At 44.6% G+C, this 20,630-nt stretch overlaps 1 protein-coding gene across 1 annotated transcript in view; it reads right to left on the bottom strand.

Annotated features, from left to right (window-relative positions):
- Nucleotides 1–1,492: 1,492 nt before the first annotated feature.
- adgrb2 (adhesion G protein-coupled receptor B2) overlaps nt 1,493–20,630 on the bottom strand; it is a 132,758-nt gene continuing 113,620 nt past the window's right edge. Inside the window, exons 27-32 of the mRNA XM_071538952.1 lie at nt 20,465–20,504; nt 18,021–18,193; nt 17,098–17,784; nt 14,223–14,258; nt 11,984–12,097; nt 1,493–1,669 (exon numbers count right to left, since the gene is read on the bottom strand). Of these exons, the coding sequence (XP_071395053.1) occupies nt 1,493–1,669; nt 11,984–12,097; nt 14,223–14,258; nt 17,098–17,784; nt 18,021–18,193; nt 20,465–20,504 (1,227 nt within the window). The remainder of the gene's footprint in view (nt 1,670–11,983; nt 12,098–14,222; nt 14,259–17,097; nt 17,785–18,020; nt 18,194–20,464; nt 20,505–20,630) is intronic.

The raw sequence follows: 20,630 nt of genomic DNA, 5'->3' as shown, positions 1-20,630 counted from the left end.
TCTCATTTTCCCTTCACTGTATTCACATCGCAGACGTTATTGGCTGTAAAATCTCCTTAGGTCATCCGGAGCAAACATTATTTCCTCAGTAACTGGAGAAGGGCGAGTTGGCTGGCATATTGATCGATACCTCACTCTAAGCAGCATAAAGCATGTGTACTGTATATGAGGAATAGAAAGACACAGAGGAACAGAGCTTGCACCGATTGCATTTGGGTGGAAATGACACAGAAACACTCAGCTATTCTCTTTTCCGGCATTACTGTGATTGGCTATGTCTGGAATGGATTCAGATGTTGCGATCTTTCAAGGCTTTTTATCTCCAAGCGGTGGGGGGGGGGGGGGGGGGGGGGGGTGAAGAAATAGGGAGATGCGAGAATCTGCATGACAATCGCTTTCCATATTTTCCCAGATGAGTGGATAACATGCGGCACACGTTACCTCGGAAAGCAAGCTCACATCACATCTATGTGCTGTGTGTGTTATAAATCATCCTTTAAAATTCCACATGGGTAAATTCTCACAGGGAAAGAAAGAAAGGGAAAAAAAAAAAGGCAGCACAAGCACAAACCAAACCAAATCGTCCCAAAAGAAATTGACTCTTCTTGAACAGTTAGAACCATAGAACACAACTCAGTTGATAGTTATTTGTTTCAATCATATTATTTTTTCATCAAAAGTTTCAAACCATAGGGGAGGACATTTTATAACTAAACCATAGGAGATACAAAAAAAGGGAATAATGTTGACACAGAGGTTGTGACAGGAGTGGATGGAGGGGTTTGTTGGAACTGGAAATTCGGAAAAAGCAGAAGATGGCACATATCAATGAGCAGCTCTTTCCCTCTCCCCCATCCCCAATCCTTCTAAATGAAGAAAAGGGGAAAAAAATAATAATAATAAAGACTGAAACATTGAGTGCTTTCGTCATCCATTAGAAGGGAAAAGGAGAGAAATGAAGGAAAGGTGCCTAGGGGGTCTAACAGTGTGAGAAACTTCAGTGAGATTTTTTCCCCTTGCTATAAAAAGAACTGAACGGTGCAGAAATATTCTTCTTTTTCTTTTTTTTTCCAAATCATCAAACAGGTGAAAGAGATTTTCTTTTTTTTTTTCTCCAGAATAAAATCAAGACATTTTTTCTCAGAAACAGTTTTTCATAGTTTTTTTTTTTTTTTAGTTCATTTAAAAATCTTTCCTCACTCACAGACGTGTCAAGCCCCTGTTCTTTCATTTCAATAGTCTTTGCGAAAATATAGAGTAGAACAGTCTTCTTTCCTCGTCTGTCCACTGCAGCGGTAAACAAATACAGTATAGGATCTGACAGCACATCGCAGGAGATGGGGAGCAGTGTGTGTGAGATGTGTGTGTGTGTGTGTGTGTTTTGCACTTATGTACTTGTGTATAGCTTTTCAGAAGTCGGTATCTCTGTGTGCATCTGTATCTCAGTATGAGGGCGTATGTTATCTATGTGTGTGTAGGTTTGGTGTGTTTTTCACACTTCAGTCTGGAAGTCTCCCTCGGATGAGTCGGGTGTGTTAGCAGAGGAGGAGTCCCAGGTCTTGTTGTGCAGCTCCATCCGATCCTTCTGCTCCCCAGGCACGATGGACAGCTCGGGGGTCATGGTCTTGAAGCTGTCCCAGGAGCGCTGGTCCTCCGGGGTTGACTTGTCCTGATGGAGAGGGGGGAAAGGGCCATATAGAACAAATTAAAAGGTACAGAATCTCTTTTAAAAACAGCGGGGGAGAGGGGTACGCCCTGCCTGGAAACCTTCGCTTTGATCGAGGAGAATAAAGATTTGGAGATGGATAAGTTGGAAACACGCGGCCGCACAGCACAAGTCGAATTTCATTTAATGTCTCTATCCTTTGCAGCTTGCAATTATCCACATACCCACCGAGAGGCCATAACGTGTGGCTTACCATTAATAACTCAGTGCCACTTCTTCTTCACCGTTAATTCTTCAGATCAATAAACCCTATGATGCCACACTAACAACCTACCGAATGCTAAAAACCAGTACCACACCGAGTTAATAAGCATTCCCCACCTTCCTCTCATCAAATACACTATTCCTTATCTTTTATTATTTACGTGGGTGATACCTGGTCTCCCTTTATCTCCCACCTCTCCCAATCAGTGACTTTGAGATTAACTGATCTGGCATGCGGTCTCAAGGCTGGGCTCTGTGATCGCTGCATGTGGTCCACAGAAGGGCCCTCCATGCATGTAAAATACATGTTGGGGGATTTAACGAAAATGGAATTAGAGGCAGCATTATGCATCAGATAAAGGCAATTATTCAAATTGGGGGATCGTTATCTTGCGGAGATAATGATTTCACAGAGACAGGAAGAGCTAGCTGGGTAGACATTAGGGATAGGTAGCCAGGATGACTTGGTGGAACAAAAACACACAAAGACAAGTAGAAGACAGTCTACTCGAAGTGCTTTCCTCATGCAAGGCAATGACAGGCCCAAATTACAGCAGAGCTATTTGGACTACATTTGTATGAATCTCAATATGAATTCATTCTGAGCATGAATTCATAGGATCTCCAGTGTTATCTTGCATCGCATTGTATCCCAAGATGAGTGCTAGAGAGTGCTAGAGAATGAATTCAGTGACAATACCTAATGCGCTTACCCCCATGGGTGTGCACGTGAGCATGTACGTTTACGTGCACACGTTTGCATGTGTGTAATCCACCAGAATGGAGAACATAGAATAACTGGATCTGCTCTTCCACCCATCTCCCATCACCTCTCTTGCCTTTTTTTTCATCCTATTCCTTTTCCACACTCCCACCTTCCCTTCATTGCACCGACTCTCATGAACTACATAATGGAAGTCTCTTTGAGATGTTCACACCTTCTTTCTGTCTCTCTCCCTCTACCTGAGACAGACACACACACACACACACACACTTACACGCACACACACTCATTGATCTGCAGCGGCACGACGTTCCCTCCCCCCCTCGCTGTGTGGTGTTCATCGCCAGGCCGCTAGGGGGCAATATCTGCCTGATTATCATTCTGCCTGCGTCGCAGCCTGACAGTTGGTAAAATGAATACAAAAGGCATAATCTGGGAGCCAATTTGCATGCTAAACGCTGGCGAAGGAACATTTTGTAATGCAGGAGTGTGGGTAATGCTGCAGTTAAGCCCAACTTTATCCCTGGGAGACTAGGTTAACGCGATTGTGCTGCTAGTGCATGTCTATCCTTTCCCTTTCGCCATCTCTGTCTGCCTCCGTGCCTCCTTGCCCCCCCCCCACCACCACCATCTCATCCCTCGCTTTTGCCTCTGCTCTCTTGCTCTCTCTCTCTGCCAGATCCCCTCTACTTACACTCGACGAGTTCTTTTCACCTCCGGCAGACGAAATGCTCCATCGCTTTTCCCTCTGTGGTGATGAAATGGGAGGGAAAAGACAGGAGGGAGGACGAGAGAGAAAGAAAGAGAGAGAAGAGGGGGGGGGGAATCACAGTCACTGACAACTCTGCCCTGAAACAATAGCATTGTTCCCACACCTTCAGCGGTGAACAGGCAGTTGTTGCCCTGTGTTTACACATTACCCCCTTTTGTCTCTTTCTCTCCATCTCTGAATCCCCCTTCACGGTGTCTCTCATGAGTAAACACAACACGTATACACACTCGCACATCATACACACATGAACAGAAACATACTGTCCCACACAGCACAGAAAAGGATCTAACAGGCGATGTCAGAACGGTAAATAGTGTTGGAACACACTATGTTGTCAAGTAACACCTTGACCTGTCAAAGGAAGCAAGGACAGAATAATCTAAGGATCCTACACACTACCACTAGCAATTGCAACTAATGTAAAAGGGAGCATGGCATGTGGGAGTAAAGTGATCTCATTTTTAAAACCTGAGCCTAAGCATACAGAGATAGAGGCTTCTGTAACTCTAACTTTGTTTTCAAAATATTGTTGAAAGGGGATATCTGATCCGACATTGTTGCATGGAAATGGTATCTAGACTATCTGCATTATTGATTCTATATGTGTTAACACAACACAAGTGGTTAAAGCTGGGCTGTAAATTAGACATTGCTGACTGTGTGTGTGTGTTCTGCCTCTGGCTTTAAACACATAAACCTTTCCACCTCGTGCTGTGCCTCTCAGACTTTTATTTTGTTCCCCTCTGTTTTTCCTTCCTCCACCCTGTCAATTTCTTGATATATCGCTATTTCATCTCTCTTTTCTTTCTCACTAAGTTCATTTCGCCAGTTCCCAATAATAGATTTAGCCTGTCATGTCCAAATACATGCATTATGCATTTTCAAAAACATACTTTCATCTCTTACATGGTATTTTGACAGCTTCTGCCAAAAGAAACCCAGAAATTATGGACATTATTCACAGACAAATGGCACAACTAAATTTGCTATGAAATGTTCTGCGAGAACATGGTACAAACTGTAAGCATGACAAAGCTAGATGTCCTCAGAGAAGAAAACAGAGTTTGTAGGGTTTCAGTAGGTAAAATACAGTTGAGAAAAGATCTAAAGCCATCTATTGACTTGTCTTGAGACACCTCCACTACAGGATCAGGTGGATGAGGCCCACACAGCCACTCTTCCGAGAGAGTGCCCCTCATTTGGACCATGGAATGGAGATTATGTCTGGATTTGGGTTAGCAAGGTGGCAGGCGGTCTTGAGGGATGATGGGGGAGGACGGGTGGTTGTGGGTCAATGGGTTAATTTTACCTTTGTTGACTTGGATGCCCATGGGTCTGCGGATTGTCTGGCTACATTCAAACTGGGACATGACAACAAGCATGCAACACAACGCCCAGTCAGCCAACAAAGGACATAACAAAACAGAAAACAAAAAATAGAAATCAATAAAAAAGTTAACCAGTAAGGTAAAGAAACATTTAGAAAGGACAGACATTGAGTGAGAGGCTCACATGAAGCAAACTCAAATGACATACAGTATATACATGAACAAAATGAAAGTACAACTGAACGTCAAACAGTACAGGAGCAGAATGAGTGGATACCAGAACATGACTGTGGTTTTACAGTTATCAGTGGGCTTTGGGTCATTGAACCAGAACTCTATTTGAAGATGTCTTTGTTCTCTGCCCCTCCCTCTATGTCTTACTTCATTTCATTTTACCCTCCACATAATGATAGAATCTAGAGTGCCTATTCAGCACCAGCATATTTTATTAGGGGCACAAAAAAAAGATGTAATTGGGCATAGCAGTCTTTAGCACCATTTACCCCTTAGTTGAGAAGGAATTTGTGTCACAAGTAATAAGGCCCTTCAAAGAGGCAAATCTGGAGAATGTAGGGCAAATAAATTCCATTAGTGCAACACATCGCAAACAAACGAGCAATCAGACACACAGGCTCGGCTTGCTGCAGCCAGGGCTTGTGCATTGCAGCGCAGTGCAATCCAAGGCCAGGCCTCTGGACTTGAAAACGGTTCCAGCTAGCGATTCAGCCCTTTTCACCTCCTTTTAATTGGCCCAAGGACACTAAATGAGCTAAATTAGCATTGTGCCTCTCGGTGCACGAAGCCGGTGTTAGGCTTGTTCCGCCCGGGCTAACCGTCTCCTCATTAGGAGCCACTGATAGAGCCGGTGTGCTAACGCTACGCTGCGCCAGCCCTCGGTTTTCATGGGCAATTTGTGTGGAAGGGAGAAAACAGTTGATGAGTTTATACTCAGCACGGAGAAAGGGGGCAAGGAAATAATTAAAAACAAGCTAATGAGAGGAATTAATTATTCAATTAATGCCTCAATCGTGCCGCTGAGGGCTGAGTTTAGAGGGAGAAATGGGGAAACGAGGGAGACGGCAAGAGAGAAAATGTCAAGCCGTGAGGACGAATAGAGGGGAGAGTGAGATATGAAGAGGAAGAAAAGGGGAGGACTTGCTTTATTGCTGGAATGTGAAATAGAAGCCCCTTAGCTTAATACCAGCAAATTGACTACCAAGACCTAGGGGGTTTGCAAGTGCAGTCAAATTGCCCTCACTGAATCAACAAAAATTGGGTCTTTGTCATTTAAAATTATACATCTTCGTTTTACATGAGAATCTTCAAAGCATACACATTACCTTAGCCAAATTTCCCTTCTGTGGCCTAACAACATTGCTGGAATTTCAATAACAGCCAGTAATCTTAACTGTGAATGCATAAAGAGAGCACCCCCAGTCTCACCTCGTTTTTATGGGGCAGGCTAATGGAGGAATCATCTTTGACTACCACCACATATTTCCATATATAGTCTAATAGACTGGGATTTCATCATAGAATTCACACTTACGCCTACAGCCATTTAGATTGAATTGCAAATACATCTCTCATAATAGAAAAGTCGCTCCCTGCCCCTGCTCTGATCTACCATGAGTAAAATCACAACAAAGTAGGGTACTTATTTCCTTTGTCTTTGTCTCCATCCCACTGCGTTCCACACAACTCCTCACTATCTATCTGGAGAGGGAAGCCAAGCACGCTTCATTTAATCAAGAACACAGCAGACGACGGATGGAAATATATCCCATTTGAGAGCTGAAAAATGCATCAGCTAGGCTATTATGCAGTGAATGCGAACACATGCACACACACACACACACACACACACGCCCACGCCCCAACATACAGGGAAGCACAACACTGCATCATTGGGCACTGCATGCAAATTTGAGTTAGGACCTTCTGAACCCTGTGGAGAGGAAGAAAAAGACAGGCTAGCTCCATAGTGATGGAGGCCGACACAGAGGGCAGAAGCTGTTCTAAATCTAAACATTAGCACAGACGCTAGCATACATACTGCAGCCAGTCTGCCTCGCTGCCTCCCTGGCTGACTTACTGTAACCCCATCGACTCCATTTGTAGTCTGTCTCCATTATGGGAAACACAATGAAAATAGACTCCATCCTTTTGCAGCCATATGGGCCCTGCCACAGCGAGCACTATAGATAGAAACCGACTAGAGCACCAACCTGGAAGCAAGGAGAAGGGAAGTTATTCTCTCCATTGCCAGTAATGTTAAGAAGCCCACTTTCCGTCACCTACGATTCAGTCTGTCTTTACTTATTTTGAGTTTTAGTGAAACTTTTGCCATAATACAAGTGTTGTAATTGATATATCTCTCTGTTTCCGACTTAATTCAGGGACACAACAATAGCTATCAAGCTAACATTAGCACCCAGTAACTACTGTGAGAATCTGTCTCCTTCCTGCAGGCAATTTAGAAAATGCAAAAGAGTTGCTGTGCACCTTTCTGCACTACAAATATATGTAACTACAAGAACAGCAGGGGAAAAAATATGCTTGTGTCACAGCATGCAACTGGCCTTTGTTAGCCCAAGTTAGCCAGTTAGCATTTTAGTGATTTATACCAAGTGGATTTTAAAGGTCATGGATTTGTTTCTCAAAAATAACAACAAAATATGTGACAGGACAAGACAAAGCTGTGGTATTTATTTACTGCAGGAATAGTTCTGACAGCTTGAGCAGGAAGACGAGACGGACAAGGACAATTTTAACATTGAAGTTAATGGGGAGTCTTGTTATATGGTGTCTGCCTTCCCGGTCTTTCCGGTCATGTCCTTCCCCTCCATTTCTATCTATTAACGCTAACACTGAGTCATCACTTGGAGGTTAACAACCTCCAGCTATCAGCGTGGTAGATAGAGTAAAGGGATTAGCGCCAGTTGCTAACATACTAAATGGGTAAGACGGAGTTAAACGACAGTGTGGATGGATGATACAGAGAGAAAAGGGAAAACGGGATGGGGGGAGGAAAAGAAAGGAAGTGAGTGAGAGAGAGAGAGAGAGAGAGAGAGGGAGAGAGAGGGAGGGAGGGAGGGAGATCAGGAGATTGAAGCATGTGGATTCTATCTGTGATAGTACATGTAATGCCCAAGACCACTTTAAGCCCACTGCACTTAGACAGAAAATTGGATAAGATGTGAAAGTAGAAAAAAAATGTGTGTGTCTGTGTGTGTGTGTGTGTGTGTGTGCATGAGTATGTGTGTGTGTGTGTGTCTATGGCACATTTTCTGATATCCACTCATCTCTTCAATGGCCAACACAGAGATCCTACCTTTCCAGAGAAGTAAAATGGATCAGTTCTCTCCTGACCCCATAAGCCTTTGTGATAGTTCTGAGAGCCTCTCATCAGCACCCATACAAAGCGCATCGTGGTTGGCCCTTTTTAGTGCCAAGGGGTTTCAATGAGCTAGTTTATGGATAGAGTATCATGGTTTATGAGGTGATTATAAACCTGTTTGGATGGGTCATTGTTTTTATGAATTGATTTATCACTTTGTTACAGCGTTAAGGTCATAAAGTTTCATTCAGGCACTGAAATGGACACAACAACGGCATGGATCGTCACAGTCAGAGTGGGAACGGGTGCTAAAGTAATCACGACACAAACCCCAAAAACACAACAAACTAAAAAACTCCCATGTTTGCATCTTAGCATGGGAGATACACCCACTCCCAATCAACCCAACTCACTAATCCATTGAAGAGGACTTTGTGAATTTCAAAATGGATTTGCATGGGTTGTTGACTGAGGAATGGGCATTAGCATTCATTAAATGAATGCAGAAGCACAAGGGATACAAGCGGTGTTGAACTGAGCTGTCTGGTACACCACCACACCACTAGGGGGCCATCTAGTCTTTAAACTTCAAATACAGTCACGTCACTATGAGTGGACAGGCCGCTAGCGGTGGTTGATGACCAGCTACATGGATTATATATAGTTTGACACTGTCTGTGCTGTGTTTAATTACAGAGAATTATAGTCTTGATATACAAGACTTTCTGGTGTGTCATGTACACTATAAACTAATGTTAGCATTAATCATTATCTGTTCTTGGTGTGAGACTTAAAATCCCCACACCGCCCAATATATTACACATATAGCCTGTTTAGAGATACGTTTCAAAATATAAAAAAAAGTGGGAAAAAATGTATTTGCACATATAGACAACATTCATTCGCAAAATATATTTCGTATACAGTATGTATTATAACAGTGCATAGGAAGAAAATGTATTTCCAGCGTCCAAAATGTATTTGGAATGAATGTCACATGCATGTATAAACACATTATTTCCCCTTTTTGTATATTTTGAACCATCTCTTTAGGCTTATTCTGAATTATATGTGAAAAGTATGTTTTTGCAGTATGGGAACCTAGATCACAGACACAGTGGCAAACTATGAGATAATCATGTAGTGCATCAACCTGCACTTTAGAGGAGGTTAAAGGGACTCTACTGCACTTGATTTATGTGGGGTTTAGCATGGCTTACGTTGACTTTCTTTGTAAACGAGGGACATTCTGCGTGCTAGCGACGGCTCGGTGCTTTGTCTCGGTGGCGGGGGAGGGGGGACCTGCGGGGGACGAACACCGGCCTCGATGGTTAGACGGGGTTACAGGGTGTTATGGGTCTAAGTTAAAACACTTGTTTAGGCACTTGGAGAGGAGAGAGAGCCCTGCAAAAGTCCAGGGGTTATTGGGTTTTATGAGGTAGCTGGTTGAGGTAGATGAGTCATCGTGAGGTAGGTAAGGGGAAGTGAGGGTGTTCCATCCACTGGTCTTGCCTGGAAGTCTTCAATTGGCCGACAGCCTTTATCATAAATAGGTAAAACACTCTATAGTGTTTTAAGTGACTAAGTCAATTGGCCGTATGAAGTTAAGGGTGATTATCAACCCTCCACAGTGCTTTGAGTGTCCATCCGTGAGAAGGTATCCCAGTGAAATGCAATTATGTTTGCTATTAAATCACAGCATTCGTGTGGTATTATGTGTGTAGGGTGAAAATCCAGTCACTGTCTGTCATATGGCAAAGAAAGGAGGTTATTAAAGTTATTATAGGGTGTTTATACCATTACTCAGGCAGTAATTGTTATCTCCCAAACTCAGCTCATCTGCTTCATAAGCAGTCGGTGCCACACACTGATCTCACATACAAAACCGATAAACACACACAAACAAAGAAACAAGAGGACGGACATTAAGCCACACACACACACGCACACACACATGCACGCCCACCCACAAGCACACATGCAGGCACTCAAGTATGCAAGCATGCGTACACACATACACACACACACACACACTCTTCTCATCTCCATAATTGCTGTATAGTCAGCATCTCTGTGTCTGGGGGTGACTCTCAAAGTGAGATGTTGACAGCAGCAGAGCTGAACTCAAGCTGGGTCCTGTCAAAGGCCTGACACTAATAGCATTATCAGTGTAATTATTCACTTTTAAGTGCATAGCCTATCTACTTTTAACATAATTGATTCAGATGAGTTAGCCATATCTATGCTGGCCTTTCATTTCATAACGTCGGTGACGTCATTAACCTGGAGGACATATGTGTGCCAATGAAACTCAATTAGATCAAATAAAGCTAATCTTTTATGTGTGCCTTGCCTTTGACTTCTTTTACATTTGAGTATAATCCCACCTGAGCTCCCTGTGAGGCACATTAGCATGCCGCGGCACAACTCTTGAGAACCACGGCTCTTAATATATGGCTCATGCCTTGCAAGCGGCCTGCCATTTTTCTCTGCTTCCATAAAATATTTGGTTGGCAGTAATGAATGGGGAGTCGGCCAACGCTCACGAAAATCTTGATCAAGACATTGAGCAAATGAAGAGTGAAGGAAAAGGCCGCCGGTCTGGCATTGGGAAATGGCAGTGTGTGTGTGTGTGTGTGTGTGGCTGCATGGCATGGGGAATATGAGAGATGTCAGCCTGGCCTCTGTTCCTCCGCTGACGGTGTAAATTAGATGTGAACCAGCATGCCGCCGATGCCAGGGGAAAGTACACCTATCAAGGCTGACTAACTCATCATGCCTCCACGCACTCCAGCTCCGCAGATGAGGTGAGTGTGTGTGCGTGTGTGTGTGTGTGTGTGAGAGAGTGCGTGCACGTGTGTTTAAATCTTAATGAAACCGGCCCTCTGAAGGTCAGCGCAGAGCGAGCGGGGACTCTTTCGTCTGCTGCTAATGGCACATTAATGATTCAAAGACGCTGCTGTGTTGCAGGTGCCCGCCCAAACACCACCCAACACACACACACATAGACATACACACACATATACACGCACACTGTCACATGCACAGACAAAGAAGTCAATTAAACAGACGCATAAAGCACAGTTACACACTTGTACTTAGGCACACATGTTGATTAAGTCAGCGTTGCATTATGGTGAGGTAATTTGCTAAGGGTGAGAAATAAGGGCAACGGGCTTAAATTGCAGGATTTGGATTTCATTAACTGGCCATGATTGATAAGCCATCAAGTGACAGCTCTTGCGACCAATTGTTTTTGACAGGTAGTTAATAAGGCACCAACTAGCTAAGGGAATGAAATCAATTCAGGCCTATTACTGCATGCATAAAAGGGATTTAAGAAAGCTGGAATGGAAAGAGCCTCTAAAGTTATATTTATCAGGTAGTTATTGTCCCATTCTCCACGGACATGGTAATAATAAGTACAGTGAATTGATCAAATGGCAATGCAAATACATATTCACATTACATTCAAGTTCCTTTGTTAGGTCAAACAATCTTTTCGCATTTCCTGGGCAGTAATTTAGAAGGAGGAAAAAAAAGACCATAATGAATACAAACGCTTTCAAAAAATACCTCATGTTTGTAAATGAGTGGAGGCTTCGCTCAGAATTTTGATGAATGTGATTGTCTGAAGGCTGCATTCCAATACGGCGTTACCACAGTGCCGAGAATATTTAGCCAGTGATGATTCTGTAAACTCATCACACCACTCGCTTTTGCCCTGCTTTAGTGTTAAGGGTTGACCTTTGTGTGGGGCACAGGTATATAGGAGTTTGGGGGGGGGGTTAGGGGTGTGGTAACGTGCGGGAGGGGGTGGGGGGGTGGGTGTGGGTGCATGGTTACGGGGGAGGGGGTTCCCATCCCGCGGCTGGGGCGAGGGTCTTACCTTGAATGTGGACATGGCTGGGTCCCTGCTATACCTGTCTATGGTGTGGAACTTGGACGAGTGGTTGAGCTCATGGTACAGCTCAGAATGTCTTTTGCGAGTGTGCATCACTTTCTGGAAGGGAAAAAAGGAAGGGACAGCAAAAAATGAAACGAATAGAAACCAAAAAAAAAAAAAAGAAGAAAGTCAAAGGAAGGGGGCCAATAGGGGCAGGCGAGGGGGAGAGGAATGGGGGGGGGGGGGGGGGGGGGGGGGGGGAGGCCGAGGGACTGCAGCGATGCCAGCCATGAAAAGGGGTTAGAGAGAGAGGGCGACAGATCGATCGATAGCTGGCTCACACTCATACATCATCTACTCCCTCAGTCTTTGAGAATTTGGAACCCGGGAGTGCTGCAGAGGAGTCATTTTAGTGAAAATTTGGTGAAAATTACTGACGGGAAGTGTTATTGTTACGGCTTGGCGGCTGCTAGTCGGCGGCGACTCGTTAAGTGTCCGACAAATGGACCGGAATTGAACACTCCCCCGGAGCGGACGGAAACTCTCTATACCGGCCTCCCCGCGTTCTGAACACGTCTGTCTAGCGGGGCGGCTGAATCCTGATCTTTTGCAGTGAAAGTCTCTGACAGCAAACCGCATTTGTCACTGCCACCGCCGATGTCTCTCTGCGCTAATGGGCAGCGCCGGAGCCGCCCGGCAGTAGCTAATCGTCAAAGCAGCTTGCGAGGTTGAAAGCGACAACGGGGGCCAGATGCCAGCACTCACACACCCGCACACTCACCGGCCAGGACTGGCGCTTAGCACCGGCTCCAATTACTTCAGAGCGGGCACTCTCGTCTCTTTGGTCGGCTAAGAAGGTGCCCCTTGTTTCTTGCATTCTGCGTTTGTTTGTTTTTTTCTTTTTTTTTTTTTTTTTCTTTCATTCTCACTATATCCTTGTCTGAGTCACACGGCTTTAGTTTTTCAGGGAGGTGATATTTTGTAGTGTCCAGTCATGTAGTAGGTGGATAAACCCTGACCTCCAGTCGGTCGGTGACACTCTTTATATGTATATATTATATGTGTATTAATTTGTTTTTGTTTTGTTTTTTCCTTAGAAGACCATATTCTCATATAACTTACATCAATTTGATGGGACTTAATGTAGTAATGTGTATTATAAATTTACATCATTAAAATTTATTCCACTACATCCTGGTAGTATCCATACATCTTCCCTATTTGATCTTTTCATTTTTTCCAGCCTCTTTCCCAAGAGTCTATGCTCAATTGGTGGAAAAAAAGAGTTTGATCTCATCTTGGCTCAAAACAAAAAGGAGGCCATTTTGAGGAGATCCAATCTCCTTGTGAGATTCATGCAACAGCAACTACTGACTCGAGGTTTGCTAGATCAGTAAAAGGATTAGCTTGGATGATCAGCCGTAGTCAATGTTAGTAGCTCCAAACCACACATACCTTCTATATGAATGATGCCTCCACGGTGGACGGTGAATGTCCAGTCTTTACAACAGTGTAAATGAAACCCAATACTCACAAAAAAGAAGCAATGCAAAGGGTTTGGATTTTTTGTTATGTGTGGTTTTTAAAAAGGAATATTTGCTGGAGACTGGAGATTCACAGGATACCCGGGTCATTCTATGGAGAACACACTTAACACAAACACACTCACACACTGCCAACTCATGTCGTTCCAACAAATATATAACCAGCCAACCAACCAAAGCCACTCACTTGTCAACCTATAATTGAGTTACTATAATTCATTCAGACACAAAAAGCACTCTACTTGGCTGTTTCTTCAACCAGGACCTTTTTGCATGTACGGTTGATATAGTAATACTGCACCTCTGCTCTGAAAACCTTGGATTTATGAAACACAAAACGGTGACATGACACTCTACATGTCAGTGGGATGTTTTTTGATAGTGATGCAATTGACTGACTCATAAAACAAATCATTAAAATACAACTAGACACAAGTTGGTGATCAAAAGATGCGGTGCAGACCAAAACTAGCAAGACCAGGGTAGGGGAAGGTTTAAGATCTTTGTTGAAGAAACAGCATACTACGTGTGGTAGGTCTGGAACAAGTCATTGTTCTAAGTGCAGGGGGGACACAGGCGCGAGGGGGGGGGGGGGGGTTTAGCAATGCTATCGGCTCCTCTATGCGTTACTCAAGTCCTGGCGGAAGCACACGTAAGCAGAGACAGGCTGATGGAAGGGGTAAGGGGCGGGATCTTACCTCGAAGTCCAGCTCAGAGTACCGTACTCTTTTCCTCTGGAAGAGGAGGGGGCAGGGGGAGAGAAGACAGCATCAATGACCACCTCTCCACTATCGGAAACACACACTTCAGCTCTATGCCTCTCTGCCTTGTCCTGCCTCCCTGCCTGACTCTCTCTCTCTATCTCTCAGTGCCATTGTTCAGTATAAAGGGGGATGGCTAATATGCACTGGCTACCCAACATGATACAGATATTCTTGCAAATGTCAAGGCAAAAAGCAAATTGTTCAGCCTATTTCAACGTAATGAGATTAGTGAAGTGGAATAACCCAGAATTAGAATGAAATAATAATTTCTTGGCTCACATCCTCTCAAATACAATCATTACAAGCCCAGCATAAATCATTCCCTTTGCTATTTTTGGAGAATTTTGTTGGAGACATTCCGATGGGGAAAAAAAAAAAAAAAAAAAAAAAAAAGCTGCAGCAAACAGTTGAGGAATGGCTTTCGTCCTGTAATCTCGTTTGGACTCCGCCGCTCTCTTTTAAGTGCCTGTGTAGCTCTAGCGAGTGGCATACAAGCTGCCAATTTAACAGCTGCAGACATTTCCAACTCATCTGGCCCTGACACATGGCCCTGGCTCTGACTGCATTGCATTACATTCCATCTCTCACTTCCTATCTGCCTCTCTCTGTCTCTCTCTGTCTGCCAGATTCGCATTAGGCACTGAGAGGCGCTGCTCTCTACAGTTAGTTCAAAGCGGTGTTCATTCTTTAAGAGAGCGTAGTTGCTGATTTGGTGCTCTGGCAGCCAAGGTTTTAAAAGGTACAGGAATACAGACAGATAGAGGAGTAGTGGTATGTCGACACAAAGATGCCTTATTCACTTTGTCGCACCCCCATCACTGCATGTACAGCACAATGCAATTCCTATCCACCTACAGCGGATTGGTGAATCCTTACCTTAGACAGAGAGATTCCATGATTGAGTTTGCTCAGTATTATGGTAGACATACAACATGCATATGTATATGCATGTTTTGGGGAGGACACACATAAAGCAGTCATGAACCCACTCATGTACATATTTCATTAGGGAAATCCTTTCTCAAATAATAGCCGGCCACAATCACACACCGTTTATGCATTTGTTTGCATATTCATCATACAAAATGATACGACAACCTGAGCTTTATAGCCAAGAGTTTGTTGTAAATGCATACTCATCTAAATGCAGTATTTACATGTTCAATATTCCCTCAGCCGCACTTCTCTGCCTTCCCCTCTCTCTCATGAGAGGGTAATATCCCCCTGTGAGCCATTTTCACAGTTTGACTGAATCATTAAGAGTTAACATTTACAAGCCTCTCGCTGAAAATCAACAGTGAAATGAACACTCCTTGAGTACATTTCTGTGATCCCTCCATTATGCGGCGCCATGTTTGAATTCAGGAGTAAAACACTGCTCTGCACTGATTTAATCTTGAGGGGCACGCTCGGATATCCATCTCCAAATCAAGCATATTCAAATAGGGTAAAATTACAGCAGCGACTGGTAAATTACATCCCACAGGTTTCTCTGCAGAAATTTTTTGATATTCATGAGTGCACTCGTAGATCTTATGACAGAGATTTTTTATGAGATTTAATGACTCGTCCTTAACGTCCTCAGCCCTAAATGAAGCATCTGCACTTTTCGGTGAAAGTGTCGTTTCCATCTCCTTAATCAACCTTGTGAGTCAGCAAGATGCCACTGGGGAAAGATCCAAAGTGTGTGTGTGTGTGTGTGTGCGCCTGTGTGACTGTGTACACGTGCACATTGGTCTGTGAGAGTTGAATCTGTGTGCGTGTCTGTGATGATGATATGTGTGTGTGTGTGTGTGTGTGTGTAATTAAGGTGGGCTGAAAGACATTCACCAGGGGTATTTCCTCTGATCCTGCCTGTCTCGGTCCATCTGTTGTGCCACCTTGTAGGGCTAAGGGGGGATTACACACACACACACACACACACAAACATACACACCCACAGAGCAAACTGATAAGAAGGTGCTTGTCAATGTGAGAATAACTATCATTTCCACACATTGTCTCAGCGAGCAATAAGTACCACTCAGCTGAAAATAATAGTTGTTGTAATAGCAGAGTGTAATAGCACAGCAAACAACTGTGTGCTAGTCACAGTGTTTTAGACCATATGTTACTGTATGCATTGTGTCGTAACAATTGAGAGGTGACTTTGGGAGATGTTTGTGTGTGGGTGTATGTTTGAAGGCCAACACTCATTTAACTGTGTGGATAATAGCTACACTAACAGAGACTCTCTCCTCCCACAACCTTTCATATATCTCAGCAAGTCTTCTTAACAAATCATTTAGTCTAATACTGAGTCTTAAATCTTTATTTTTCTCAGAAGTAATAAAAAAATCAGCCACTGGGGTAAGATGATTTCAATGCATATCAACTTGTTTCAAGACTTGATTTATGTGACATTATCTTGATACTTGTAGAGTGATTTGCCTTATTCTTACTTGTTTCAAGGTATTGGCGCGTGTTTCTAGAAAATTCATTGCACAGGGGAAACTGCACTGGAAACACGTGGAATTATCTCACCCCACTGGCAGAATTTCTCACTTCTTCTGAGAAAAACAAGATTTTAACACTGAATATGAGACTAAATGACTTGTTAATATGGACATCTTTGCAGTGTAGTTTCCTCACCACTTTCTTCCCTTTCTCGTCTCAGTCTCTGACTCCCCTACTGTAACTTCACCCTGTGTAGCCCCAACTTCAGCGCCTCCCACTTCAAACCAAGAGTTCAGATGGATGGTGGACTTAGTGAAGAAGCGGCACCACCTCTGGGAACCCTCCCTCCATCCCTCGACCTCTCCATACCCACCTCCAGGGATCCTGCTGAGAGGCTGGTGTTGGCGTTGGTGCTGCCCAGGTTGCGCGGCAGGGTCCTGGTTCTCTCCACCGTGCTTCCCCCCGTCAGGATCTGCCTGACCGACGGCCTCTGGCCTGGCTTTAGCTGGAGCGAGTGCCCGTGGGAGTGCATGTGCCCTCCGTGGGAGTGCACGAGACCGCCCTGAGCCATCATGTGGCCGTGCCCGTGGGGCATGGTTTTGATCGTCCCGTAGGAGCGGTTGAGGTTCATGGCGATGTTCATGTCGCCCACGCTGGGCGGCACAAAATCGGCCGGGTAGGCCTCGCTCTCGGCCGGGTGGAGGGTCAGGGGAGAGGGAGGTGGGGGGAAGGGAGGGTCCTCCACCGCGATGTTGAGGGGCTTGTCCTCGCCCCCCAGTCCCAGGCCCCCTCCTTGGGAGGAGGGCACTGGGGGCTTGAGACTGACCGTCCTACGAGGTAAGACCATGTAGTCCCCCTCCCCTCCTCCCCCGCTTCCAGCGCTCCCGTCCTGGGAGGTGTTGGAGGATGTGGGCGGCCGTGCCCAGCCCAGGCCACTCTCGGTGCACAGGTAGACGGGCGCTCCGCTGCGCTGCTGCCCCTGCTGTCTCTGCTGATCCACATTCACCTCCTTCTTCAGGGGCGTCTCGCTCAGCTCGTTGAGACCCCCCAGGGGTGGAACCTTGTGGAAAACACAAGATAAGGCATCAGCATGTAGAGCCACAAGGGTGTCAATTGGGTACGGCACGTGTGGCGCAGATCGGAGTTTTAGTTCTACAAACATTTCTCGGAGGCAGTGAATTGATGCCCTTGCTGAGCCTGAACATAGAACCCTGATTTTTCTGATTTAGGACAAAGTCAAAGTCAAACTGAACTAATCATTTAAACTGCCAGTCAACCCAAACTCCTTTACCATACCTGTACGATGAGGTTGGGAGGGGGGATGTTCCCAGGCAGGGAGCTGAAGTTGACCCCCACTCCCCCCTCCTGGTGGGCAGCCAGTTTGGGATCGTCCTCGTCGTCCAGGGAGATGCGGGAGAGGGTCCCGGTGATGGTGGCCGGGTTACAGGTGTTCACCTCCTTGAAAATGACTGGAGGGAGATGAGGGAGACAAGAGAAGCCGTGGAGACAGCGAGAGAAGGGAGGGAAGCGTGAGGTCAGGGAGCAGGAGTATGGGTAATTAGTGGGGACGAAAAGAAGCGGTGGCCGTTGGAGTGACAGAAGGGACAAAGGGAAAGGAAGAAGAGAAACGGGATCAAGGGAGAGGAGAGGGGAATAAAAGAAGGATCCAAAAAGTAGGAGCAAATACACAGAGCACAAGCGAGGAGGAAGTAGGTAGATAGATGATAAGCAAGACGAAGGAGAAAATAAAAGGGAAATGGGTAAAAGAGGTAAAAGAGATGGAAAGAATGATCATGCAAAGCAGATAAAAAAAAACATTAGCAGATTGACAAGATGATAAAGGCAGAGAGAAGAATGCATGATGAATGGATAGAAGGTGATTGATAGGATATAAATCATGCCAAAAAGAAGACAGTCAACCAAGAGGTAGATGTGGGTAAGACAGAGAGATAAGGGAGTAGTATGGAGAAAAAGATAAATTGAGCAAAGGCAAGAATTTCCCTAAGCCTCGAGACAAAGAAAGATAAACAGGAGTTACAAAATGTGATATATGTATATGTAGAATTGCTCTATTCAACATATCTTGCAAACGCCAATGAATAAATGCAATGTTAGTGATTTAGATGCGGAGATAAATCAGGGAGGTATTGATACGGAAACATGTTTGCAGCTTCGATTTAGCTCGGAACTGCCGTGCTGTTTTATTAGCCCTGCCGCACAAAAACAGATTGCATCTCCAAAGAAAAGTTTCACTTCTCATTTTGGGCTTATGTGGTTTATACTGGCTGAGATGAGTTTTGTCCCTGACACTGTGACCTAAAGTCTCGCTCCATCTCAGGATTTGCTGGTGAGCCAGGATTTTTATAAGCTCGGAGAAAGGGCCACAGTGTAAAATGCAGTGTGCTTCAAATGAAATGGAGCTGAATTCCCTCGCTGCTGAAGCCCGTCCTGTATCTTGGTCACCATGGGAACTCATTATTCCCTGCCCTGTTGTCATATATCAACGTGAGTGTAGGAGTGTGGGAGTGTGTGTGTGAATGTACGTTTTTGTGCGTGCATGAGTGTGTGTGTCGTCGACTCCACAATTCACTTCATGGAACAGAATCTGAGATTACTTCTTACAGTGGTTTTGGGTTAGCTTTCATGCATGTTGTTCAGGAAAAGAAAATACTAGACACATTTCTAGAATAGCTATTGTAAAATGAACTACAGTATAACATGCTAGTAAGAGACAATGTCTAATCTAAACAACTAAAATCAATCTATGGTCCAAAAATAATCAAACTGTAATGTCATGCTGGATATCATGCTCATTATATTGCCATCAGAGGAAATAATATTCACTCTATAGGCCCGAAATCCAATTCTAGACCAAAGCATGTAGCACAGATCTGTTTCATGTAAATTGCATGGATGTGACAAAACATCAAGCTACATGCTTGCTCAAAAATTGGGACTGAATCCTGCTGAGTCTGAGCATACAAGCAAGGAGACTGTCTGCAACTTAATACAAAACCTAGCGTCTCCTCTGTTTCCCTGCTCTGCTGGTGCTAAGTGATCTGAAAGGACTGGACAGGTGTTGGGAAATGGACTGCCCGACCAATCCGACCCCTTCAGATCTGCATCCAGCAGGAGAGGCCCAGAGAGCGGTCTAGGAGTTATTTAAGTCTAGGCCTGGACCAGGCAGTGCTAAGTAGGTCAATTGGGTGGCAAACTTACATGGGTGTCCTCTCTCTGCAAGGGTGGAGGGGGAAAGTGACTCTGTGTTAATTTTACATAACACAACACAAACTGAAGCACCTAGATTCTGATACACATGTATACGTGCACTATCACACACACACACACACACACACACACACACACACACACACACACACACACTCACTCACACCAAGATCGTCCCATTGATCAAAACAGGCCTGAACACATATTGAATCACGTTATTATCATGCACAATTAAACACAGTCTCATCCAAACATATGCTGTCTGAACACTCATTGGGCAGAATCGGTGTGATTGATAAGGCATAATAATCCGCCCACCAGTGAGCAGAGTTGTACCACATCTCCCATTATTCCATTGACATGCACAGCAGCAAAGCAGAATGTTACAGCTCTCCATTGCCTCTCTGTTACGCTAATCCCATGATAAATGGCTACAAAGGAAGATGAAGAGAGCGAGAGAGAGAGAGAGAGAGAGAGAGAGAGAGAGAGAGAGACACACAGATAGGGCTCACCTGTTTGACACGCCAAGTCCACATCCTTCTCAAAGTCCGTCTGAGAGAGAGATAGGATGGGAAGAGAGGAAAGACAGTTAATACAGTAGGTGTGTGTAGGTGTTTATGTGCGCGTGTGTATATACTTATATATAGTCACATGGCAGCACCAGATTAGCACACAGAA

Source organism: Centroberyx affinis, unplaced genomic scaffold, assembly GCF_046629955.1.
Source record: "Centroberyx affinis isolate AG114_WGS23_722 - 3 ecotype Tasmania unplaced genomic scaffold, CSIRO-AGI_Caff_v1 ptg003378l_1, whole genome shotgun sequence".
Classification (NCBI taxonomy): Eukaryota; Metazoa; Chordata; class Actinopteri; order Beryciformes; family Berycidae; genus Centroberyx; species Centroberyx affinis.
The sequence above is the reverse complement of the archived record's forward strand: the minus strand, read 5'-3'. Positions and strand labels throughout refer to the sequence as shown.